Genomic DNA, 26,278 nt, shown 5'->3' on the forward strand with positions numbered 1-26,278 from the left:
AGCCCACCCCCCACCGCCCACCCTCACGTCCCGTCCCCTGGCACTCACAGCACGGATAATTCAAGAGCAAAATGTCATCCAAGCCAAGATAACCCCTGCGCTCGCTGGAGACCATCGCCTCGAAGAGGACCTGTGGCACCAAACAGAGGGGTCACCCATTGCCAGGGGGGTCCACATCATTCATGCAAGGGGGGGAGGGGGTTCTTCTGGGGCTCACCTGGTACTCGCTGGGCCAGAACAAGCTGACGGCCAACTCTGCCTGGTGCCACTGGCGGCCGTGGGAGCCCGAGGCATTCCAGACAGCACTGCCCACCGGGCCCCCCGTCACCCGGACGTAGGCGCTGAGGGTGCCAGGGCTGTGGCCATCCCGGCTGTACATGAAGTAGCTGAACTGGAGGCAGTGGGTGTCATTCTCACTCAGTGCCTGGAAGAGCAGGTGAGCTTTCTGGCCTGGGGCGTGCTGCGAGGAGTTCACCATCAGGTAGGAGCCTGCAGCGGGAGGGAGAAGGGAGGAAAGCGTGGAGCGATCCCCCTGTCACACATTTCCTCAGCTCCACCAGCAGTGATGGAGAAGGCGGAGGATGTGGGACTGCAAAAATATTCACGGCTCAGCAATGATGCTTGGGTCCCACTGGGTATGGGACATGCAGGACAGGAGCAAGGGACCTGGGACGGAGTCAGCATCCAATGCCTCTTTGGGCAGCACCAGGACACTGAAACAGGACCTGGGCGCTGGAGGAGGAGGGAAGGATCAGACCCACTGCCTCCAGGATAAGCTGCCCCCCCCAGGACGCCGAGGTCGGTAACCGCTTCGATACCACCAGAGACCCTCCGCCTGCTTTGCTTTAATGCTCACAGCTTCGGCTGCGTCAATACTCCCCTCCCCAGCCGGGCCCCAGCCATTTAATTTCCATTCCCATCGCCTCGTATCATTTACCACACAGTTGTCGCCGAGTTTAAACTGTGCTCGGCAGGCACTCACCGGGGGAAAAGCGCTCATCGGCTTAACCAGCAGCAGCACCCCAGCTCTCCGGGATGCTGGCCCCAGCCCCAGCTCCGCCCATGCCCCAGCCACCACTGGTACTCCACCTCCCATCACCCAAAATCACCAGCAGCAAAACCAGGAGTCCCGGTGTGTGCCCCAGTGCAACTCTAAGGCCGTACTTATGGGGCAGGCAGGATGAAAATCAAAAAGGGGATCCTAAAGGCAGCAGCCTTCCCTGCCCCACACCCTCCATCCCAGGCAGTCCAGAGGCAGGAGGGGGATGCAGGAGCCCCAGCAATTCGTGGCAGCTCCCAGAGCCATCCGACGTGGCCGTGGGGCCAGGACACAGGGTGGATGAGAAGCTGCCCTGCCAAACCCTCCCCATCACCAAAGGCGAGGGGATTATTAATATCCCTTCAATTTTAATAATGGCAGAAGCTGTAAGTAACAAAGCTGGGCCATTTATTCAAGTCTGCCATTGTTTTCCTGACAGTAGGTGCTTAATTATTAATAGCTTTCACCACCAGTTAATTTAAACGAATTCACAAGCTTTCCTCCCAGTGAGCGGCATGGAGAAAAGCCTAATGAAGGCAGCAGGGGATCGTAGGGGACACCCATCCATCTCCCCCAGTGTCTGTAAGCTGCACCTAGTAGGACTTCAGAAATGCCTGGGGAGACCCCAAAACCCCCAGGGGCTCACAGCATCACCTAGGGAGACATGGTACCAGGTACCGCACCACACCTTCCAGTGCATCCCTCAGGGATGGGAGCCAGAGCAGGGCAGAGAAATTACCAAAAAAGCAAAATTTTCCCTGTGTTGCTGATCCATGTGTGCGCTTGGCACCCCCAGCTCCTCTGGGCAGATACTCAGGGTGAAATAAAATGATAACGATTTATTTTCTCAGAGCCAAGCACAGCCACATTTCAGCGACAGAGGGAAAGGCACTCTGTCCACAGCTCTTCTGGCTGGGGTGGTTTTTTTCCCCTCTTGTTTCCCCCAGCAAAATTATTTCTGCACCAACAAGATCAGCTCCATTTGGTACGGATGACGGTGGTGTGGGGAGCGACTTCCAACCCACCCCGTGCCAGGGGACATCTCCCAAAAGCCACCTCCACCTGCTCCATCTGCCAGGCCCTCACTAACACACCCAGACCCTTCTTCCTCCCCTCCCTTTAAAAGCAAAAAGCCAGAGGACCAAAATAAAGAGATCAAGACTAAAATTAAGCCACTGACAAGTTATTTTAAAAGACTGAGAACATCCATTGAGGTCATCTGGGACCACAGACATGAACGGGTGGCAATCCATCCGTGCATCACTCAGCTGGCAGGGTTTTCCCCTCTTTATTTTCTTCCCAGTGCTACTGCAACAAAAAAAAAAAAAAACAACCCAGGCTCCCACCATTCGCTTTTGTGCTAATTATATTTGTCCTCCTCCCTTGTAAATCACTGGTCCCAGCTTCAAAGTTGGGATTATTTATTTTTTTTAATGCAGGAGCAGCAGCAGTTCTTGCCCCTGGGGTGAGGTGCTGCACCCTGCATGGAAGCATCCCCTGGCATGGACAAGGTCCTGGGGCAGGCAGCTCACCAATGCCCTCGGCAGCCCCTGGGTTTTTTTTCTGCAGGGGCTGTTTTTGGTTTTCAGGGAGTTGTTTTGGTTTTGGTTTGTTTTTCTGTTTTGGTTGTGGTTTTTTTTTTAATGCAGCTCAATAAAATGGCAGCACAGCCCACCTGGCTGCTTCCACCAGCAGCACAGGAGCACAGAGAGCTCAAAGAGGCAGCAGCTGCCAAGATGGTGACAAGGGGGTGACTGCCACCTGTCACCCCCAAATGCAGTCCCCCCGCAGTTCACCAATCTGCTCCCCCTGCTCTCTCGATGCGGCTGACTGCTGCCCAGGCACCCAGGGGGCAAGGGGGCTACACAGCCCCTCCTGGGGAGATGCAGCAAGGACTTGGGGGTCCCCCAGACCCCTTCCACTTATTCCCTATTAATCCACCACTGCTGCCAGGATCTCCCCACGAGCCCCCACCCCACCAGGCGCTCAGCTTCCAGCAGGATCCAGCAGCTTCCCAGTCAGGGCAAGGGCAGAGCTGCAGCAAGAGCTGTGCAAATTGCCAAGTTCCAGCTTTTCAAGCTTAGCTTAACTCCTGCCCACAAAGCCGGAGATGGGGATGGAGAGAAGGGGGCACCTCAGCCCTGCCACATCCCAGAGCTGTAGGTGGGGGACAGGCAGGACCACTCCCAACAGCTGGGGGGTTGATGCACTATCACAGTTCATCAGCACAGCAAGGGTTATTTTTGAACCCTATCCATATGTCGGCATTACACAGCAAAAATCTGCTCCAAATATGCCGGGGAAAATAATTTCTGAACCTCCCACTAAACGGGAGCCTCAAACAGCCCCGGGGCATCCCCCAGTTCAGACTTCAAACCAAAGGACAGGATTCGGGCATACATCAATACCATCCTTTGCTTGTTAAATCCTTCCTCTGATCCTCAGTTTAAGGTCAGTTTGAATCAAGATGCTGGTCCAGGCGAGCTGTCACCCCCGCTTTGTCACGGCACACAATAAGTCAGCCCCTCTGTGTCACGTCCCCCACAACATAATTTAGCTTTCAGGTGGACTTTTAGACAAGAACCAAAGTGCTCTGTGGAGAGAAAGACTCAAAAAGTGCTAAATAATATTTCAATCAAATAGGAAAAGAGAAACAAGTTTTCAGAGATGTTCCTTAAGGAAAATAACATCAATTTGCTACGCAAAAGTCAACAATGAGTGTCGAGGTGCAAAATCAGCCCAGAGGGGCTGTGCACAGAAAGCCTTGCACCCCTCCCAGCAAGTCCTCATGCGAGGTCTCCAGCCAAATTTTTTCCACTTGTGGGATCACCAGCTCTTCATTGGGTTTCAAATAGGGTCTTCAAGGATAGCTTGGCACCTCCGATAACTTTGGCCATGAATCAGAGATAAATGAGCTCCCAAGGATTCCCCCCCCCCCCCCCCCCATTTCAGGCTGAAGCTCTGCTCGCCCACAGGGAAGGAGCAGCTCTCCCCATCAGGCTGCCCTTCCCCCAGCGTCCTGCCTGCATCCCTCTGGGAAAAACCCAAAACAGCCCAGCAAGGAGGAGGGAAGAATCCGACATCCTCCCCGATCCCCTGTCTCATCAAGTTTTAGCTCCTCCAAAACCACGGAGAGATAAAAATAAAATTTAAAAAAAAGAAAAAAAAAATCAGAGCGCTATTAAAAGGCAGCCAAAGGCAGGCAGGATGACAGGAGAAGGTGGCACCGCCAGCCAGGAGGTGCCAGGGGACCAAGTCTGAGCACCGCAGCATCTGCCTCCAGGAAAGCGTTTTGGAAGACTAAGCCCGACCGTGCCTCCTCCGACCGTATGCCCGTTTCTTCTCAACATGTCAGAGCCAGCACGGGAACCGGGTACCCGCTCCCCACCTCTGTGCCGAGCATCCCCCCAGGGAGCCCAAGCACCACCTGATCTGCCACCACCACAGGGTCCTTGGACAAACTGTAATCATTCCCCCAGGAGCCAAAAAAATTTAAGCATAATTTTTCATGGGTTTTATGGATACGCAGCAGAAGCTGGTTGGGAAGCGGTGCCAAAGCTATCAGCTGAAGGAGCAACTCCTCGGAGGAGATGGAGGGACATCAGAGCTCATCGGGGTGGGGGGGGACATCGGCCCGGTCACTCCCCAGGGCATGGTGATGGGGCTGCGCCGGGAGCATGATGCTCCATGCACAGAGAGAGGGAAGAGCCAAGCAGGGAACAGAAACTGATTCACAGAGGATTTTCTAATGTCACTGAGTTTGGAAAAAGAAAAAACACATTCAAGGGAAAAAAAACCCACCCACGGATATGCTGGCTTAGTATTTTCTAGCACAAGCTGTGAGGAGCGGAGGAGCCCGGGCGCTCCAGCCCCCAGGATGGGGATGCTGGGGGAGGGGGGGTGGGCCAGGAGGGCATGCAGCCTCCATGGGCAGCTTTTCCCACAGTTTCTCACAACCCAGCTCATCTCCTTTGAACTTCCAACCAGCAGCAAAAAGAGATGCCTGCACCTCATCCAGGGAGATGTTCCACAGGGCACCCTTGACCTCTAAGGGGCACCCTGCATCTCTGCAGGGGTGAGGAGAGGGACCCAGACTCAGCTCTGTCCCGTGCTCCAGCAAAAATCATACAGGGCTTAACCTAGACACCCTGTTTTCTTTTGAGGTTCATGAAGTAACCCCAACCTGCAACCCCAAGAGCTCAAAAAAAAAAAATCTGATTTCACTCCCGTGCCCCATCCCCACCTGGCAGCCCCCCCCCCCCCCCCCAACACCTGGCCCTCTGCTCCTCAAAGGGCATCCAGCCCATCCTCAAAGGGCAGGATCTAGCCGCATCCTGCGAGCCCTGTGGGTGCCAGCAATGCCAGGTGCTGTAGAGCACAGCACGCTGTCCCTCCTCACCCCAGCTCCAAACAGCAGGGCTTCTAGATATTGCAGAGCCCCTGAAGGCAGGTACAGACCAGCCTGGCACATAGAAGTGATGCTTGGGGGAAAGCAGGAGGAAAGTACACCCAAAACATCTAGGGAGAATTATTTTGGTGCGGGCACAGGGATGGTGCAGCCTCATCCCTGCCTCCCTGCAACTGCTCCTTTAAAAGAGAACAAAAAATAGTTGGAGGGGAAAAAATAAATAAATCACAATTGCAACATGGGAAAGACCCATCCATTGTCTTTTGGTGAAAGGGAGACTAGTCAAGAAGGGAAGAGAGAGGGGGGGAAAGAAAGACCCAAACCAAAGAAAGCAAAAAGAAAGAGGGATGGAAAGGTAGAGGCAGGTGGCCCGCAGCCAGCATCCGCTCCAATAAATCCTACACTCCTTGAAACTGGCTGATCTCCAATAAAAACTCATTTTAATCTAAGACCACGAGACTTCTTTGGAAAGTGCTCCCTGGAGAGGCCCCGGTGCTGTGAAATACTCTTCATCCACCAAGCTGCTGGGGGGGACCAAGAGGGGCAGTGAGGCTGCAGGAGCCTCGTCCACAGCTCCCCCTGCACGCCAAGGCACAACGACACAGAGCTGGGGTGCCTGCACCTGCTGGGTGCCCCAAGACCACGAGCAAACAGTACCTACCTGGTACTGGGGGAGCCCCCAGCTGTGGGGATGAACCCCCCTTCAATCAGCACTGGGGACTGGTGCCCTTCCTAGGGACCGGATCCAGTGATGCTCCGTGCCCACAGCTCAGCCTCACAGTGCCCAGCCTGGGACACTTGCATCCCCCTCCCCATTCAACTCTGGAGTTTTAAAGTCTTTGCATTCATTTAAGCCCCCATCTCTCACTAACCAACCGTTATTTCCTCAAGCAGTGCGAGCAGCCCCATTCTACCCAACCCCTTCAACCCCTGCAAGCCCCCAGGCTTTAAACTCTGGCTGTTCACTGCAGATTTTTTAATCACAGCTGAAAACCAAGCAGAAAACCCTACTAATTACAGGTTTAAGACTCCCCATCATGAGCCACCTCAATCCCCAGCTCTGCTTCCCTCCTCGCTGCCCTGGGAAACCCCCCTCAGGACACACACAAATTAGGATAATTCAGTTTAAAGCAATTATTTGGAATATCATCAAGGGAGGAACTGGGATCTGTCAGCAGTCCTACAGGCAGGCTAAGGGTTGTTTGCCCTCACCCAGCACCCAGGATGTGCCAGCAGGGACGGGAAAGGAAGGAAAAGGTGATGGGAAGAGGAGAAAGTAAAGGAAGAGGAGGGTTAGCAGAGGGGAAAAGCCAAATTAAGCCTTGGCACGAACAAGGCACAAGATAAACAGCTGGAGGCAGACTGATGGAGCAGTAAAGCGTTTTCTATAAGGCAGTTAATGTTTTAATAAAAAAAGTCATTTTTACTATTGAGCTCTAAAATCAGCTCTCCTCTCCTGCTCTTCTTCAGCGTAGGACCTGACCTCCAGGCTGGGCAGGAGCCGGAGCGCCAGCACCAGGCAGGAGCCGGCAGTCCCCGAAACATGGAGCATCTCGAGCCCCCTGCATCTTGCTGAGCAGATGGGCACAGGGACAACTCGAGGGGGTCACAGCAGGACACAGTCCGGAGCTGGGAGCAAGCAAAGCCCCCAAATGCCACCCAGGCACAATGCCCATGCCAGCCTGCTGGGAGAGGGGCAGCCCCCCACAGCTGCCTGGCTGGCCATGCTCCCCCAGCCTGGCCACCAGAGAGAAGCTGGACCCAGAAAATAGCAAAAGCTGGTTTTAAAGCAACGAGATAAAGAAGCCCATTTGCATTTTTTTTACAGTTCCTCAGACTTCGGAGATGCCTCCAACTCACAGCCACAAGTCCTTCCCCACACTCCCATGAGCCAGAAACACATTTTTCCCCCTTTTCCACATTTCCCAGGGATGAGAATTTCTCATGAACCTGCAAAAGCAGCAGGAGCCGACACGCCAGTGGGGAGAGAGCAGGCAGTGGCTGCCGACCCCAGGCAGGGAGAGTGGCTCTGAAGGTGCCCCTTTACGATGGGATCTGGGTGCATCCCAGCTGGCAGCAGCCACAGCTGCCGCGCTCAATGCCAGATGGGGAATTTGGCATCACCGGAGATGCTGCCGATACCCACGGGAAGCGTAGCAGCAGCTTGGGCAGCTTTCCATCCCGCTGCTGCGGGCAGGGGGATGCCAGGGTGCTGCGGACATCCCACACAAAGCCCCTGGCCAGCCCCCGGACCAGGGCTGGGGGTGCCTGGGCTGAGGGCAGCAAACACAGCGATGGCAGAGGTCATGTGCAGAGGGAACAAAGCTGGAAATCTTGACTTTCCACCCCAAAAATACATGCCTGGACTGTATGCAGGGTCCCCCACCTCAGGGTGGGCTAGGGGTGCCAGGGGGTTACACCCCGCCAAGGCAGCAACACTGGGCTCAGAAGTACCCAGGGCCATTCAATGTCCCTGTCACTGCTGTGCCGTTAAAAACCCTTCTCCCCTCAGCAGCAGCAGCAGGGTCCGACATCCCCCGTGCCCAAGCAATGCCCTCCCCAGGGCCACGCAGCATCTGCCTCATCGCACTGAGGACCGACAGCTCATCACACACAGCAGCACCCTGCCCATGCGTCTGAGGGCAAATCAAGCCTAAAACATTGCAGGAATTAAAACCAGGAGAAGCCACCTAGTCCAGCTCCAGTGTCCAGGACTGAGGGGTGGGTTGGGGGCACTAGGGGGATGCAGGGTGACGAGCATGGCCCTGCTGGGGACCAGGACTCACCGTGAGGCAGGTCAGCTGTCAGGTGCGGCATCATATAGCTGCGGACGAGCTCCCACCCAAAGTCATCATCCTCACCCTGGCTGTACTCGCACTGGTTCGGGTCGCCGTCCTCCTCAAAGGTGCAGCCGGCTGCAGAGAGAGAGACCCATCAGCCCCCGCTGAGACCCCCTTAGAGCAGCTGGTCCCTCCCTAAGAGCCATGCCAGGATGGTGTGCTGCACCCCACAACACAGGGGGACCCCAGGCAGCCCCCCATGTGCACCCATGAGCAAGGTATGACCCTATCTGCTGCTAATCCCCCACCTCTCCCATCCAGTTCCTCCACCAGTGAAATGAGCTGACAGGTCTCAGCCATGGGAGCAGGACGCAGCTCCCAGCTTTGCTTCCCAGGGGTCAGTCACCAAATAAGGTGTTTCTCCCAAAAAACAGGCACTCCACATGAGGATTCGCAAAACCCTGGGGGCTCCTGCAAAGGTCCTGCTTTGACCTCAGCCCTTCGTTTGCCTGCACCGGGTTTGACCTTGAGCTCCTGGGGGTCTGCCCGTTGCCTGACACGACGGCAGCAGGTCCCAGGAGGGCCTTCAACACCCCACAGCACCCACACCCCTGGAACAGCATCACCGAGTCCGTGTGTCCGTCCGTGTCCCCCCCCCCAGCTGCGGGCTGGCACTTCTGAGCCCTTTCATTTATCTGTCGGGGCTTTGGGGTTGGTTTTTACCCCTCGTATCCTCCCCGGTCTGCAAGGTGCTCAGCTCAGCACGGAGATTCGGAATAAACGCCAAGCCACTTGTCCCCACGTGTACCCAGGTGACACGGAGATGCCAGCCAGCCCCCCAGCCCCCCAAACCCCGGAGCTCTGGGGCTGGCTTTGCCCACGGGGCCGCTCCCAGCCCTTCATTAACACTGACCTATTGTTCCCTTAAACCCACAGATTACACCAGGACCAGAGCGCCAGCGCTAATTAATACGAGCCCCTGGACTGACAAGGGCAGGCACGTTAAGAAAGCCCTGAGCTAGCAGAACGAACAAAGGCAAATATCCCCTAATGGGCCAGCATGAAAGCAGAGCCGGGCCAGGGGATTATTTCTTCTGGGTTTTTTCCTATTTTATCCCCAAATTACAGCAGTAATTCCCCCACCACCCGGGGATTTGCCTGTTAATGGCCTCGCTGCTGCCGCACGGGTTGTGCTTCCCAGTGCCGGGGGATGCTTGGGCACATCGCTTATGCAAACACGAATCCAAACACTGGAAAAAATCCTCTAAAATGCCCAGAAAATTACGATTGCCAACTCTTTCACACGTAAGAGCATATTTGAGGCTTTCCCCCGTTTTACACTCATTTTTTAAAGCACGAGGGCACATTCCAGCTCCATCACCAAGCTGGTGGGTTTTTTCCCCCTCCCCTCTCAGAACCACAAGAAACTTCTTTTTAAATAACTTAAAGCTAATTCTCTCATATTCATATGCCTGGAGGCACCGAGACCTCACAGCTTGCTTAAAATCCTTCCCGAAATGGAGCGTCTGCCCAGCCCACGTGCGGATGTGCCCCCGCACCGCAGACACAGTGCTCAGCGCCTCCAGCTCTCCCCACGGGACACAGCAGATTTTTAAGAGTCTGAAATTTGACTGCGCTTTCTAATGGGAGAAAAAGTACAAATCTGTCAAAAATTTCCAGGAAGGAAAGAAAATAAAAAAATCCAAAATAAAACAGTGTCAGAAACTAAGCGCCAAGTGATTTTAAGAAAAAAAAAAAAAGCACTCAAGTGTTTCTTTCCAAGATCTGCTGAAACGGGATATATTCTGGGAGGAAGAAATTTGTTCTTGGGGCTTTTTTTTTTTTTTTTTCTCTGAGAAACCAAAGTGGAGGCAATTGGCGTTTCAGGCTGGCAGAGCCCCATTTCCCAGGGAAAAGCGATCCCTCCACCCCCAATAAACTATTCCCAGCCACTAACAACACTGGGGGAGACAACCCCCCCCTCCTAGGCCAGACCCCCACCACCCGCATCCCACTGCCACCCCCAGCACAGCCACTGGCACCAACCCACCCTGTGCCTCCGTTTCCCCACTACTCCATCACCACAAGGCTGGATCCTTGGCCACCTGCAAGACGATGCCCAGGCTCCAGAAGCTTAAAATGCAATTACACAGAGCAGATATTTTGCTGGCAGAGGCACAGCTGGCCAAGCCGATCCATCTCCCTCCTCGGACAGGTTTATTGTTATAGCTTTTCCCTGCACGAGCCTTCCCTCCCATCCGCAGCGCAGAATGAAGGAGGCTCGACTGGCCACTCCACCTCACTGACAAATTTGTCTATGATTTGCATACACCGGGAAAAAAAAAAGGGGTTTTGCAGAGCCTCAGTTTCCATGAGCTATGGGATGTTTTGGCACCATTTCTCCCCACCCAAAGGCAGGGCTAGGGAGAAGCTCGACCTCCAGTCCCTTCTCCCTCCCCATCACAAGACTAAATGGGGCATAAAAATTAACACCTGAGCAATTAAACATCAACATCCCAGCTCCAGAAGGGGTGGCTGTGGGTGCCCTGTCAGCCATGGAAAGTCAGAGGGGTTTTCAAAAAAAAATTAAGGTTTCATCAAAATGTTTGCAAGGAGGGCAGAGAGACTGCAACCTGAAATACCCATCTGCAACAAGGGGGATGGTTGTATCCATCATAAGGGCTAACAGCAGTGGGACAGGGGCTGGGGGAGCCAGCCAGGGCTGGATGCACCCTAAAAGTCACCAGGCAGAAACAAGGAGACCCCAGTTCCCAGCCCCTGCGCTGGCTCAGGGCCAGGGTAACAGCAGCTCCGGGTGGTGAGATGAAGGCAGTGAGCGCAGGAGGTGCAATATGAATGCAAGAGGCTAAAAATATTGCTGGGGGCATGACTGTCTGCTCCCCGGGGGTGTGATGCATCCAAGATGATGCCTGAACACCCTGAAGTCACCTAACACACACCCCACACACACATCCCAAACCCTGCCCCAACTCACGACCTGCATCCCGTGCCAAGGACAAGACATCGCCTATTAAACACCCCACACAAAACCCCCACGGCACCGTCACGCACCCAGGCACAGGGGAGAAAGATGAGTGCTAACACAGGTTAAACACCAGATGGATTGACATTTTAAGAAAAGGAAAGAAAAAAGATGTGGTTCAAAGGATTTGCCAGAGACATGGCTACCAGTGATGCTCAGCATCCTCCCTGGGTACCACTGCCAGCTCCGTGGTGCCAAAGCATACCCAAGCAGAAGGGAGCAGAGGGGCAAGTGCTAACACAGGGGTTAAACACCAGATGGACCAAAATTTTAAAGAGGAAAGAAAAAAAAAAAAAAAGAGGTGGCATGAGGGATTTGCTAGAGAGACTGGTACCAGTGCTGCTCAGCATCCCTCCCCGGTACCGCTGCGGCACCAGGGCATGCCTGGGCAGAGTGGAGCTGAGGCATGAGCAGTAATATGGGAGTTAAACATCAGATGGACCAATTTTATTAAAAAAAAAGAAAAAGAAATGGTGGCTTAACAGATTCACCAGCAACACAAGTACTGGTGCTGCTCAGCATCCCCTGTGTATGCTGCCACATACCCTCCCCCGGGATGCAAAGGAGGAAGCTGGGGAAGGGGAGAAGAGGAATGAAGGATTTGCAGAGGGAGTAAAAGAAAGACCAAGCAACGGAGTACAATGGACAGCATCCAATTAAATCTCCGTGACCACTGAGGAATATGATCACCCACTCACCAGCCCACCTGGCGCTCTTTCATCCACCAAGTCCACGCTCCTCTCGCTTCAAAGTTAATTACACACTTAAACCTTTTCTGTTTAACCTCCTGCACCATGGGACATGCTCCACAGGCTTCTTTTTTTCTTTTATCGAGCAGCCTTGAAAAGGCTCCTGTGCGATAGGGTGGCCCGGCACCATCCATGACGGGACCACAAGCTCCTGTATCCCAGTGAGGGTATAGCCACACCACCTAGACCCTTTGAGGCATCATCTGATGGGGATGCTACACAAATAACATACCAAGAAGTGGAAAAGCTTTCTAAAAAAAGAGTTTATACCCAAACTTCAGCAAGCGCAAGCTCCCCAGAGTAACAAAACTCAGGGTGGGTGCTCCAGACTCCTAGTCCAGGAAGAAGCAAAGCCTATCGATGGGAAAAAGCCCCTTTTGCTCCTGTCCTGGCTCAGCCAGGACGGCATTAGCCCCACGGTCATCTCTGGGGTGCAGCATCTTGGGGGCACAAGCCCACAGCACCCCATGCTGCAGGGCACAGGCACCAGCTGGCAAAGCTAACACAGGTGACCTTTCAGAGTCAGGATTAAATTTTTATCCATGGCCTTTTCCAGCAGCTCCTGCCCAACATCCCAGGTAATTACCAGCAAGAAATCAAAAGGATTCAGGTACCTGCAGGACACACCGTGCATTGCCCCAGCAGCCAAGTGGTTGCATGCAAACACCCTGCACAGCAGAACAGGGCTACGACCCATCTTCACCATCAGTCACCATCATCCGAACACACTGAGATGTGGCAGGGGGCGAGCAGAGCTCCTTTGTCTCCCAAATCCAGAGCTCCCACTGCTTCCTGGGAACACGGATGGAGCCCGAGGCTATGCAAAGTCACACAGCCCTGGACTATCATACCCAAGACCTCTTAAACACATAGGAGAAAGATGCTCTTTTTCTGCACCAAAGGATAAAGTTCTTTTTACAGGATAAATGGCCAATGCTGGCACTGCCAATGGGGAAACTGAGGCATGCAGCTGATTTGGCAAAGTCCCGTAACACCAGCAGTCCAGCATCATCCCCCAGGGATGTGGGAAGCCCAGGGAGGCGGGCTTTGCTGGGATGCAGAACCCTGCTCCAGCGGGTGCTGGCAAGATGCCATCCCTTCCCCAACACCCCCCCACAGCCGAGCCAGCCTCCCACCTCCCAGATCCCTGTTGCTATTTAAAGGCAATTTCCCTGGCACGCTCCTACAGGAACATGTCCTGGGAAGGAAACATTGGGAGCGGTTTTCCTCTGGGCACCAGCAGACACGGGGGATAGGGAACACATACTGCAGTTCATCTAAAATTAGATACCCTTCTTATCCAGCAAGGTCTCGTACGTACCATGCCACAGGCTCCCGGCCGAGGTTATTAACGGTTACGGGATGGGAAGCCCCAGGTCTGTCGGCAAGGGGCTCAGACTCCCCAGGGGATGATGCTACAGGGGTCCGGGACTCAGGACTCGCTCGGGGGGATGCGGCACCAAGGAATCCAGCTCAGCAAGAAAACCAAGACTCAGAGCGGTTGCCACACTGCAGCATCGCAGCATCTTCACACCAGTGGAGACCCCCACCACATAGGGCACCCCATCAGCCCCACGGCCAAGCCCAGCTGAGCCCAAACACCCCAGGGTTTCAGTCTCAGCAGTGGGAAAACCTCTTCTAGTCCAGGCAAAGGGGAGCTAAATCCCTCCTTCACTGTACTTCGCACACTCCAAGGGCCTGGGGCACCAGCACAACAGGCACCTGAAAGTGGTTTTGTGCATTATGCACCCCAGAGATTCTGACAAACACCCTCCCTGCTCCTCTCTGTTCCCCACTTCTGTGAAATAGAAACATTCAAAAATATTACCAATTTTCTGGCCCCGATAAAAGCTGATTAGAAGAATATGGAAAGCAGCTCCATTAAAATTCTCACCAGTAGTTTGTTTTGCTTCTCCAAATCATTTTAAATATTGCATTTAATAGAAAAATAATTTGCTCAGCTGTAAGAAACATCAATTTGCAACTTGAAGCCTTGTATATTAGCCAAAGAAGCTAATGTGTAAACATTAGCAGCTCCAACAACACATGGGGTTTAGCCAATGCAATTCCAGGGAGAGAGCAGCCAGATATTAAGACAGAGGATTTGCATAATAAGTCACTTATGCCTGATAACCTCAGTGTTTGGAAAGTGCAGGACTAGGAGAACAATATCCGTCTACCAGCAACTACAGAAGACATAAATCTTTTTTTTTCCCCCTTTTTTTTTTTTTGCCTGTTAAAGACTCTTTATGGTTTTTACCTGCAGGTTCTCATGGAGGCATTAAACCTCCCGCAGCGAGTGCCCAGCTCCAGCACTGGCCCCAGGAGCCTCCAAAGGACCCCAGGCACAGCAGGGAATCAGGAGATGTGGATTCAATGCAAGCATTCCCAAAGCTGGGGGGGAGCAAATACAATGGGGAAAACACGACTCTGAAGGGTTGGCAATGCCACGGGGCCAGCTTCTGCTTGGGCAAGGACCAGGTACACCATGCCTCACCTTATGAAGATGCACTCAAAAACAAAGGGGGAATAATTAATCTTTCCTTGGGGCACATCCAGCTGAAAAATGCAGTTCTCCTTCCCTCCCACCCCCTGAAGCAGCTCCCGGGGGGGATCAGCACTGCTGGGATGCAGGTGCTGCATCACCTCGACACAGGTGCAGCCAGGCACTGTGATGCCCCAGCTGTTTCGCAGTGATGCTGTGGGGCACAAGCCAGGAGGTTTCCCCCCCCACAGCTGGAGCAGACACAGGCATGTAACACCCCATCCCAGTGTTGCTCCCAGATCCAGCCAGCCCTGCTCCCTGGGAAGGACCAGCATCACTCCTCTAACACTATTTATACCCAGGTCAAGAGAGGTCCTGCAGCACAGAAACATCCTCAAGCTCCCCAGCCAGAAGGCCACTCACCTGCAACACAAGTCCTTTAATGATGAACCCTCACTTAATTAACATAGTCAGAGCTGCCTCTTAAATGCCATAGGAAGAAAAACAAGGCAGGCCTTCGGAAACCTCTGTACTGCCATTATCGATTGCTTTACTGTGCAGTTACAGATCCTGGGCTATGGACCCACCTGGAACCTTGGAAGGGGAAAAAAAAAGGGGACAAAAAAGATTAAAATTAATTGGAAAAAAGGGAGAAAAGGGCCAGGGGTGGGGGGAGTTCATTTCTCCCCCAGCTCCTTTATTACCACCAGGTCCCCATGGCCCTGCTGAAGGCTATCCCACCCCACATGCCCATAGACCCAGAGACACAAGGACTGTGAGCTTCGAGGGTAAAATGCTGCTTTCAGGGAACCCCTGAGGACATGGAGGTGCTCCCTTGGCACGAGTGCAGGCAGGGACAGCAGATGCCCCAGGACGCAGCAGCAGCACCATAGCCCTGGGGGGCTCCAACACTAGCTCCAGAATCCATGAGGAAGACCAAGTTTTCCCACACCAACCCGGTTCTGCAGGGGACAAAGATGGAGGGAACCCTCAGCCTCCCCACCCTGGAATCTCTCCCTGTGGGTACCATCTCTCTGCAGTGATGGATGTGGGCATGAAGGATGCAGGTGGGCTAATCCTGCTGTGATGGAACACATGGCAGCACCAGCAGGGCCTTGGGGAGGCAGCTCAGCCAGGTTATTTATGGTCTTTCAAGGCAGAGAACGGAGCAGCTTGCATTTGCAAAACCAGCCGGCAACAGGGATGCACAGTCCCCACCGTGCCCAGCATCCGCTCCCCAGCCCTCGAGGAAAATAAGAGCAGGAGGAAGAGGAGCAGGGAGGAAGGTCAGGGCAGAGCAGGAGCACATCCCAGTACAATGCAAAATCCAGGCTGACATCCTCCTCTTCCTCCCGTCAAACCGGAAAAAGCCAGGAAAAGCAACGTGGGAAGACTGACACTAAGGTTTAAAGGTGGCAATGCGGCTGACGTGGGCAAATCCGTCACTCACACACATGCACACCAGCACAGTGGAAGCTAAACCCTGTGCTGTTAAATGGGAGGAACAGAATCAGCCAGGAGGTTAAAGGCACCAGCAGAAACTTGCATGGGGGAATAACAAGGAGCCCTGTGCCCAGATGACCCATGTCACAGCTCTGGGGAACACATTGATCCAAGCTGGGCACCCTTTGGCCAGGTAAAGGTGGGAATAGAGCTAAACAAGCACAGAAGAGGTAAAAAAATAAAAAAAAAATTATCAGCAGGCATGTTTTTACCAGTCCCCCAGCTGGGCTCAGCCATCCCTGACCAGCGCTGGCTTGGGCATCCATCCATCCCTGAGGCTAGAGTAAAACCCAGCAGCTCCAGCAAACTCATCTCAGGGTCTCCACCAGCATCCCAGTGCCACCCAGTTCTCCCAGAGGTTACAACCTCTTTTAACTAGATAGAAACGTCCCTCAGGTCCCCCAGGTGCAGGCACCCATGCAGACATCAGGTATAAAAGCAGCTGGCACTTGGGGACAGCACACTGTAAATCCAGAGTCACAGAAGCTCACAGATGCTTTGCCTCAACAGCTTATTTATCGCTTTTAATACCTGCCCTCGGTTGCTGGCAGCACCGGCTGCAAAGCCAGGTTTGCTTCACAAATGGTGGGGGAAAAAAAAAAAACAACCCCAAAACCACACAAATTTCCCTTTTCTGGAAGGCTGCTGGAAGTCCGTTCCCACCCCTTTATTTTCATAGGGCCTATAAAAACTCAGCTGAGACACAGGCAGGAGCCCACCCCCTGCCCGTTTCCCATGGGATGGGCACAGGCAGGGATACCACAGTGCTGCCGCACTGCTGAGACCTGGCAGACTCAGCGCACGGAACCGCTGGGTTTGGACCCACCTCCCCAACAGCAGAACCCCGAGTCTGGTCGCACAAGATGAACTTGCCGCTGACAGCCGGGGCGCAGGGTGGATTCACAGGCAGTGCTGGCAGCTGGCACCCACCCACCGCACATCCCGACTCCTGCCCACCCTCCTGCTCCCAGGCAGGGACCCACTCCCCAGCCCCATGGCAGCATCCCAAACCCCCTGCCCTCCCTCTGCCCCCCTGCCGCGGGGTGTCCCTCCCCATCCAGGCAGGGGAAGGCATCGCCCACCCTGCAAACCAGAGACCCCTCCAGGGCTGGATGCTCAGCAAGCCCTGATGCGGCATCCACCCCCACCACATCCCCCCGCAGGATGGCTCAGGACCCTCCATCCAGCTCCAAGGTCAAGAAACCTGCTGCCAAGCAGCAAGTACACAGGGCGGGGGGGGCTTGCCTGCAGCACTCCCTTCATTCCCCTCAGAACCCCCCCACCACAGCTCTCATCACGGAAGATCCCACTCCTCTAACCCCCTCCCCACTACCACCACTCCAGACACCCAAAGGCTCATTCCTGGTATTTCCTTCCCCAGCATTTTATTTTTCCTTGCTCCTGCAGACCAGGATGCAACTGCTGCCTCACCCCCACCCCACAGCCACCCACGACAGATTGCCCTACTGTTCCCACGCAGGCACAGCCCCACTGGGACCCCACTTGCTGCCCTGGGCAGACAGTGTGACCAGGGCACTGTTGCTCCTACCCTGCCCCACTGCCGGGTCCCCAACCCCACAGCAGGGCTGACCTGCAACATCCTAAGCCCATGCCCTAAATACTCCGGGATTACATTAATTATGCAGCAATAACTGAAAAATATTTGTTGAGCGCATGGGTGGTCAAAGAGACCTTGCAGTGGTGCTAGAACTACACACAGCAACTTCCAACCCCATGTGAGCACCTTCCTGCACACATCCTGCCCAAGCCACGTCCCAGCTCATAGCCCTGCCCAGCTGCAGCCACCAGCCAGGCAGGACATCCCCGGGAAGAAAGGCCGGAGATGGCTCCTAGCACAGAGAAATGCTGTTCAGAGCCAGACACGGTGAGCAGCAGCTACCCAGACAGGAGCCGGTGAGATACTAAATAAAAAGTTCAGCTAATAAAAACAGAAATAGCTCAACGCAGAGATGCACTGCTTTAGTCTGATATTGTTATAATCCAAGGAAAGCAGGCTGATTGCTGGCTGCAGAAAAATCAATGGGACATTATCACTCAGCAGACAGCTGAAAAAACAGTAAAAAAATAAGCAGAAATAGGGGAAGACCCAGCTGGGCAGTGGCCAAACCCACACCACATCCTCAGCCCCAAGGAGAGGGGTCAGAGCCTGCCCTGGCACTGGGGGGGCTTCAAAAGTCACCCCCAAGATGCTCCTTCCCCAAAGCTACACTGGAAAGCTACGGCACCCACTGGCACCAAAGCCACAGGACGAGATGTCCCAGCTGCGACTATGAGGTGCTGGCTGGGGGCAACCAGGGACCACCCGCCTCTGCTAATTCAATCGGCCAAATGGCAGCACCTTGGAAATATGTGAAAAACATTTGCTCTGTAATTTCACAGGGTTGCTGACATGCCTCCGCTGACTGGCAGGGATGCGCTGTCAAGGGATTGGCATGTGCTTTGCACACCCCATGACAGGTCCTTGTCCCCACAGGTGGGCTGCCAGCTGCCAGGGAAGGGCTTTGGAGACTCTCCCCTTGAGTGGATCTGCCTGGACTTGCTGCCCAAGTTTTAAAACCCCTGTTGTTGAACCCTCCACAACCACAGCTCAAGCTTCAGTGGGAACCACAGCACCACACACGGCACAGGACAGGGCTGCACCCCAAGGAACCCTGTGGAGCATCACCCAAAACTGCAGCAGCTCCACGGGCACCTCCACACCCACCCAAGCCCAAGCATGCCGTCTGCCTGCAATCCATCGCTCCGCGAGCGGCTGCAATGCTCCAGCCCCTCCAGCCCTTCAGAGAAAAAGCCATTTGCACCAGCTCCCGGCTGACAGCAAGACAACTCCCAGGCAGCACCCCAAAGATGAGCCCCCAGCATTGGGGGGGTCTTCTTCCAGACCAGCCACCGCTTGCCTCCCAGCAACATCCTCCTCCCGGTGACCCATACAGCAGCTGATGGAGCGATTGCAGGGTGAAGCACACTGGACCTGAGCAGCACTTGCTCCTCAGCTGGGCTAATTGGGCTAATTAGGCTGAAGAAGGTCTCTGGCATGAAGCAGCATGCCAAGCTCAAATGCCCAGGGGCTGCCTTGGCTCATCTCCACACAGTCATCTGCGGCACCGAGCAGGGCCGCAGGGACTGTGGTCTCATTAAGATGCATCAGGTCATCAGTGTCCTTGTCCCCTTGTCCTGTCCTGGGAAAGCTCAGCGCATCTCGAGCCAGCCAGCCGCTGCATCCCGGCCACAACCCTGATTAACTTAACGATGTCAAGAAAGGTCTGACCCAGGCAGGGTTGCAGAAAGTCAAAGCAGTTTACTGGCTTGTGTAGGGCTCCCCACAGCAAGGGGGACCCCAGCACCTGGTGGGTGCCATACTGGGGCAGAGCCCAGCACAGCTGCAGAGCAGGGAAGGATGGGTTCTGCACCCACTGGGAGCAAGGGAGGTCTGCACCAGCAGAACCACCCCACTGGGGAGACTGACCAATATTGTAAGTCAAATAAACAAAAACCCCACAAAAAATAACATGACAAAATTATTCAGAGAGTTGCTCCAGCTGCAACACATTTACAGCCCCAGCTGCAGTAAGGGGACAACGCTCTGCTCCTCACACATCCTGGCCTGGGATGGGGGGGCTTTCCCCAGACCCCTACTATCAGCACAGGCAGAGGAGTCCCCAGGCAGCAGGGTGCACGGCAGATGTGTGTCCCTGCTCCCCCATCAGCAATGGGACAGCCCAGCAAAGCCGCTCCCCCCCCGCAGCACCAAGCTGTGGCCCCCAGATCCAGGCCAGGACATCACTGGGAAGGCAAGACAGATGCAGAATGGGTGCCAAGCACCCACCAACCCCACCCAGCTCCTGTTTCCTCAGCATCTTGAGCACTTTCAGTGTCAGAAAACAATGAATTTACAACTGAAGACAAGAGACTCCTTCCAGGTGTGAGTCTGCCAGGCACGAGGCGTGGGGGCATGCACCGAGACCCCGCAGCCCCACTGAACCCCAAACAACTCCGGGAGCATCACCCTCCCACTGCAGCCCTCCTGCCTCTGCTCAAGCGAGTGGCTGCTCTGGCACCCCGAAGGGCAGCCACCCCATGGGAACAACCCCCACACACCCCGGCGAGGGGGGAGCCTTGCTGTCCCGCTCCTGCAGCCAGCAGAGCGCCAGCACCCAGATTTGGGGGGGGGCAGCGGCACACCAGGACAGAAGTTGGGGACAGCCCCATCCTGACTGAGCATGCCACTGCCACGAACCAAGCTACATTCATTTGCCGGGTGGGGGGCACTGGGGTGCAAAACCTGAGCCCCTGTAGGAAGCTCATGGGCTACTCTGGGACATCTGTCATCGTCCCCCCACCAGCAGCCAGGGAACAGGCAGATGCTGCAAACCAGGACCCGGAGGAGCACAAAAGCAGTCAAGGGATGAGCTGCAGTAACAACCACCCAGCAAGCAGGAACAACCCTCTCTATTTAAAATTTAAAAAAAAAAAAATCCCAAAAGCGCGGCAGATGTGCGAGCCCCCCCAGCCGGTACCAGCAGCGGCTCAGGGGGCCAGGGCTGCTCGCGCAGGCAGGGGCAGGGGCTCTGCCTTGGCTTTCCAGCAGCTGGAGCAGAGCTGGACTCTGGCTCCCGATCCGGGCAGAGGGTGGAGAAACCGCCGCTGCCAGGGCTGGGAAAGCAAACAGCTCCGGGAATACCCAGGGAAGTCCCCCCCAGCACACCCCAGCTCCGCAGCCCTCCTCCTCCTCCCCAGAGATGCCCTTCATCCAGCAAGGAAGAGCAGGTCCCATGTCCCCAGGACTGCTCCAGCCAGGGAAGGCCTGGGCACACAAGGCTGGCACCCCCCACCACATCACCCCCCCGCATCCATCCCAGCACAGGGAAAAATCAGCAGCTTCTGCCAGGCCACCTGCAGCGGAAAGAAAAAGCTCCATCTCCAGGACTTATTTATTTTAAGGCTGCCAACGAGGAGGCAATTAGCTCCGGGGGACAAATTGCTGGGTATTCTGCTTGTCCGGAGGAGAGAGCCTCAGTTTACCCCAGGTACAAGGGGGGGGGGGCATCTCCAGCCTGCAATGGGGGGAGTGGGATCCAGGGAAAGCTGCAAAACAAGTCCCAAGCTGCCATCGGGGAGAAGAGGAGGTTTGGGAATCTTGACATTTAATCACACAGCAACTAAAGGTTCCCAGACATATCTAATAAGACAATTATAGTGCATGTTAATAATATATTATTAAAAAGCTTATTTATGGAGGTTTAAGCAGGCAGATGGCAGGGCTGTGTCAATAAGGCTCTCCCTGCTGCATGCTTAGAGCTGGGAGGTAGCACACGGATTTACCTGCCTCTGCCTCACCAGCCCCTCATGCTTAACCCTTGCATGGCTGCCAGAAGCAAAGCAGCAAATCCCTGGGGGGTGCAGCCAGAAGAGGGCTGTGATGGTGCACTTTGGGGTGCTCAGGGCTCTCAGCCCCTCTGCAGAGTGAGGATGGGGTGATGGGTTACACGCGATAGAAAAGCTCCATCCCAGGTGCAGTCAGGGGAGAAAAAACCCCAACATCAACAGGCAGCAGGGAGGTCATCACAGCCAAGGCAGGGGTCAAAGCCACAAAAATGCATCTGCTTTTGTCTTCCAGGAGGTGTCCTTACCACCCCACCCCACCCCCCCCCGCCCCCGACACCCCCACCCTGCCCAGGGGGGGCAGGGGCTGATTCTGCTGGGTGCTGCTCTGGGAAAGCTGGAATGGGGCTGGTTTGTCTTAGTTTGGATAGCAAAGGGAAAAATGTGCAGCTCGGGCCAGGAGGTGACTCACCAGGATCCCTGTTCCCAAGGCCAGGGCAGGTCCAAACACCAAGAGGAAAAACAAGGAAGAGGAGTTTTGGAGCAAGAAGAGGCCAAAAATGAAGCAAATGCAACTCTAAGTCTTGAGGAGAGGGGGAGGGAACAGGCGTTGCCACCCTCCACCCTGGAGCTGCAGAGAAGGGGCCAGAGGCATGGGCCCATCCAGGAGCATCAGCATCACTCACAGTATCCCTCAGTTCTGCTTCACCCCTGCAGACAGCGAAGATCTACCACGCTCCAAGGCATGGAGAGGGGACACTGGAGAGCCAAGGGCTTGGGAGCAGAAAACCTCTGCCCTGGGCAAACTTGGGCATGTCAACAGGGTTTTCCGGAGCATCCCAGTGCAAGAGCCTGCGGCTGTTCACACTGTCTGGGTGCTCTGGGAAAGGCCATGGCACACCCAGGGCGTTAAAACACACACCTAGGAGCAAGCAACAGAATGAGACTCTTCCCTGGCACAGCAGAACAGGCAGGAGAAAAAAAAAAATCCAAGGCTGAAACAAGCTGACAAGGAAAATGCAACGCTCCTGCATGTTTTACATGTTGGGTGAAGGTAGGGTGGGGATAAAAAAAATGCCCTGGCAAGGGAGAGCCCATCAGCAGCCAGGCAGAGGGAAATAAACACTGGGCAAAACACTGACAGTCCCCAGCACCCCAGGGCTGGTGCAGGGGGCTGCCAGCAGCACGCAGGGACAGCCCCCCACACCAACCCCCAGCCAGCTCCTGCACTGGGACACACAGAGCATCCATCCCCCCCTCACTCCTCTGAGCATCCCCACCCCCACCCCGTGACCTCTGCTGATGAAGATGCTGCAGTTAACGGCCGGGGCAGCGGGACGCCAGGCAGATTTGTTCCACTCCCCAACCCCAATCGCAGCCCTGGGGACAGCATCTGCTCTGCCATTCCCATTCACTCAGCCAAGACAACACAGTCACCCTGAGGTCAGGGTCACCCGTGCCGCCTCCTGCCAGCCTGCAAGGACTGTCCCTGGGGGTGACGAGACCCTCAGGTGGTCCCAGCCCTCCAGCACCCCAGCGAGGGGCTCATCCAACACAACCAGCCCCCCCCACCCCCAAACCAGTCTAGTGCCACCAGAGATGGCACCAACCCCAGGCTGGGGCTCCCCAGCAGCACCAGCCTCCTGAAGTAGAAGCTGCAAACCCAAATATTTTATTTGCTTAATTGCCACTAACACAGTCAAACCCCAGTGCAAACAGCTTCCGCATGATTACGGCGGGAGTGCCACGCAGCGCTGGCAGCTGCAGGTGTGTGTCCCCACAGCATGTCCCTGCAGCGCAGGAGCATCGGGGGGACACAGGCTGGGGTACTCCTGGGCAGCAACTTACTGCTGAAGTGTCGGGGTGCATGGGTGCAACACAGAGGCGCAGAGCTGCACCCGTTCCTAGCAGGGGAAGGCAAAAGGAGGAGGAAAAAGAGCTGAGCCTGTAAAACCCGCTGCCCCGTGGCCCAGCGAGCCAGCCTGCCCTTAGCTGCAGGCTTTTTAGCAAGGGGGAAAGGCTCCATGTTTCATTACAAAGAGCCCAGAAAGGGACACACCAGTGCCAAGTGGCAGGTCCCTGTCACGGCCAGCTGACACCACAAGAGCACCAGGGACCACTCCGTTTAAAGGGTCAGCAAGTGCCTTGCAACACCACCCCGGTCTCCGCAGCGCAGGCATGCACCGACAGCTTAGTCGCTGTGAAATCTTAATGAATTGCAAAAGTTTGCATGCTGCAGGAGGGAGCAGAGAGCACCCCGAGCCAGCGGGGAGGCTGGGACCCGGGCACCCAGCTTCCCCCCCACCTCCCTGCTCAGCCACCGGCATGCCCTGCCTGTTCCCCCACCCCTAGACAGGATCATCCTACACCCCTTCTTTGCAAGGGAGTGTCAAGAAAACCACCCATCTTCCAAACACCCACCAAGACAAGCAGCTGGTGCTCCCCGTGACTGGCTCCAGGGTCCCTGTTGACCCCAGAGCACATGCAGATGGCTTAAATTTATTTTATTTTTTACCAGCACTGCCTGCCGTGCAGCCCCCAGGCCCACAGGGATGAGCCTGGCCATGTCCCCGCAGCCAGCCAAGCCACACTAGCAGGAGCAAATGCTGCGATTCACATAAAAAGCAGCATGCGACAGAGGTGGGGGGCTGGAAGCAGACACCCCACCCCCCACCTCCAGCCGAACCCAGCCCCTCCGGCTCCACCGCGGAGCTGAGCCTGCTCTGCACCTACCAGGGAAACACAGGAATCAACACACTCCTCATTTACACCAGGAGGGGGCTCGATCCTGCCCCTTGCAAATGCCATCTTGTAGGGAAGGATGCCTACAGAGGGGAAAGGGTTTGCTGGGGAGGGGGTGCCTCCCCACAAAGCCCCCCCCCAGTAACACTGGGTCCTTACTGCTATCCTCCAGCCCCTCGCAGGCTGCAGTGGCTCAGCCGTGACAGCCAGAGACACACAGAGCCCAGGACTGGGGAGCAGCGCAGCTCAAGACCTCCACACTGACACCCGGGGTGGGGTTGCTGAAGCCCCTTCCTCTGGGGGAGGACGCCGAGCCCCTCACCAGCAGCGTGCCTCAGTTTCCCTACTGCCTCCTTGCTCTGGCCTGAAGCACGGGGCTGCTCTGTCCACAGATCAGCACCTCCCCCCACACCAGCACACAACTCCCCCCTCCAGCTGCCCCAGAAAAATCTAAGCTCGCTCCCCCTCCATCTCCTCCACCTTGCACAAGCCATGGGGAGCTTCCGCTGCTCTGTATCCCCCCACCCACCCTCCCTACCACCGCATGGGTCTGCCTTTTTTTGCTTTCTGCTGATGGGTGTCACTATTTATAATTTTTGGAGAGAAGCCACCACCCAAAAAAAAAAAATCAATGCACCAACATAGGGGCTGCATGCAGGTGAGCTGCTTCATTTTAAAGGTAAAAAAAATTGAAGAATCGGGCAAAAACATACCTTAACGCACCAAGCATCACCCAAGCACTGGCAGCTGCACCACGAGGGTCCCCTCGGAGCACGGCACCAGGTCCCCTCTCCCCTGTGCCTCAGTTTCCCCCAGCCCAGAGCACTCGCAGCCCCCGGCAGCACCCCGGGAAGCCCAAACACACCCCACCACCCCGCGCAGCACCCAAGCCCCTGCCCCCCAAAGGGCTCGGGAGCCAGCAGTGCCCCCGCACCCTGCCCCAACCCACCGCCCACCCCCGGCTTGTAGGGTCCAGCCGGGCTCCCGACCAGCAGGAGAGGGGACGGGGGGCGACGAGGGGGGGAGGACGCACAGCGCTAAGCTGCTCAGGGGAAAGGAGAGGGGAAAAAACAATTCAATCGATTGTGAAAATAAAATAAAGAGACGGTGCTTTGGTCAAACTCTAATTACACCCCCGTCACACGGGAGCCGGGGAGGCTGCCAGGGCGGAGCGGGCTCGGCCGCCACCTGTTCCTGCCCAGGGACCCCCGGTAACTCACCCGGGTCCCGCCGCCCCCTGCCCCGCGGGGCCCCGGTCCGCGCCCCCGCGCTGCGCCGCGGCGAAGTTCCCTTTCCCGGGGCTGCAGCGAGGGGGCACACGGAGCGCCCCACGGTACCGGGAGCCGGGGGAGGGGGGGCTCAGCTCCAGCCGTGCAGACACGGGGGGTGCCCCTCCCCACCCCGCGCTCCACCGCCGGTGTCCCGAACGCGACAGCCGCTCGCTCGCCCGGAGGAAGCCACCTCGCACCGGGACTCCCGGCATTGCCCCGCCGGCGGGGGGGCTGCAACCGCGCACCCCGAGCCCGCAAGCACCCGAAGCACAGTTCCCCCCCCCCTCCCCGTTCCTACCGGCGGGCGTCTCGGTGTCCAGCGCGCAGACCCGCAGGGCGAGGGCGAGCAGCAGCGCCCGGGCACTTCGCATGTTGCGGCCGGGCCAGGGAAGGGGGGGGAGGGGGGGGCGGGGACGGGGGGGGCCCCCGCGGATCCGGCGCGGTGGCGCAGCGGGGCACGCGCGCCCGCCCCGCGCCTCAAATACCGGCGGCCGCGCGGCGGCGGCTCGCTCCGCCCTGACGTCACCGCCGCGCGGGCCCCGCCGCCACCGCCGCCACCGCCGCCACCGCGGGCGGGCCGGGGGCGCCCCCTGCCGGCCGCCGCGCGCACACGCTTGGCGAGCCCCGCCCCCGCGGAGGCGGAGGGGGGGGAGTCCCGGTGACTGTGGGGGTGGAGGGGGGGGGGGGGCACGGTAACGGGAGGGGCTTCCCGGTACCGGGGGAAGCGGGGGAGGGAGCCCGCGAGCGCTGGTTGCTTGAGGGTTGCGGCGGAGGCTATGGGTGAACTGGGAGGGGTGGTGCTAGGGGTGACCTCCCGGTGCAGGAGAGGGCATGGCTGCGGGGGGGGCACGGCTGCAGGGGTCCCCGGTTGCACGGGGGTTCCGGGCTGCAGGAGAGTCCCGGTTGCAGGGGGGT

General features: G+C 56.3%; 1 protein-coding gene across 4 annotated transcripts in view; it reads right to left on the minus strand.

The window, feature by feature from the left end:
* Positions 1-25,903, minus strand: part of PTPRU (protein tyrosine phosphatase receptor type U) — a 70,880-nt gene extending 44,977 nt beyond the window's left edge. For 2 of the 4 annotated variants that reach the window (XM_056332496.1, XM_056332495.1), the window contains exons 1-4: positions 25,662-25,903; positions 8,234-8,362; positions 218-489; positions 49-130 (exon numbers count right to left, since the gene is read on the minus strand). In XM_056332496.1, coding sequence (XP_056188471.1) covers positions 49-130; positions 218-489; positions 8,234-8,362; positions 25,662-25,734 — 556 coding nt within the window. In that variant the 5' untranslated portion in view covers positions 25,735-25,903. The remainder of the gene's footprint in view (positions 1-48; positions 131-217; positions 490-8,233; positions 8,363-25,661) is intronic. The other 2 variants (XM_056332498.1, XM_056332497.1) reach the window with 1 other exon arrangement.
* Between the last annotated feature and the right edge of the window lie 375 nt (positions 25,904-26,278).

The sequence above is a fragment of the Falco biarmicus genome, chromosome 3, assembly GCF_023638135.1.
Source record: "Falco biarmicus isolate bFalBia1 chromosome 3, bFalBia1.pri, whole genome shotgun sequence".
Classification (NCBI taxonomy): Eukaryota; Metazoa; Chordata; class Aves; order Falconiformes; family Falconidae; genus Falco; species Falco biarmicus.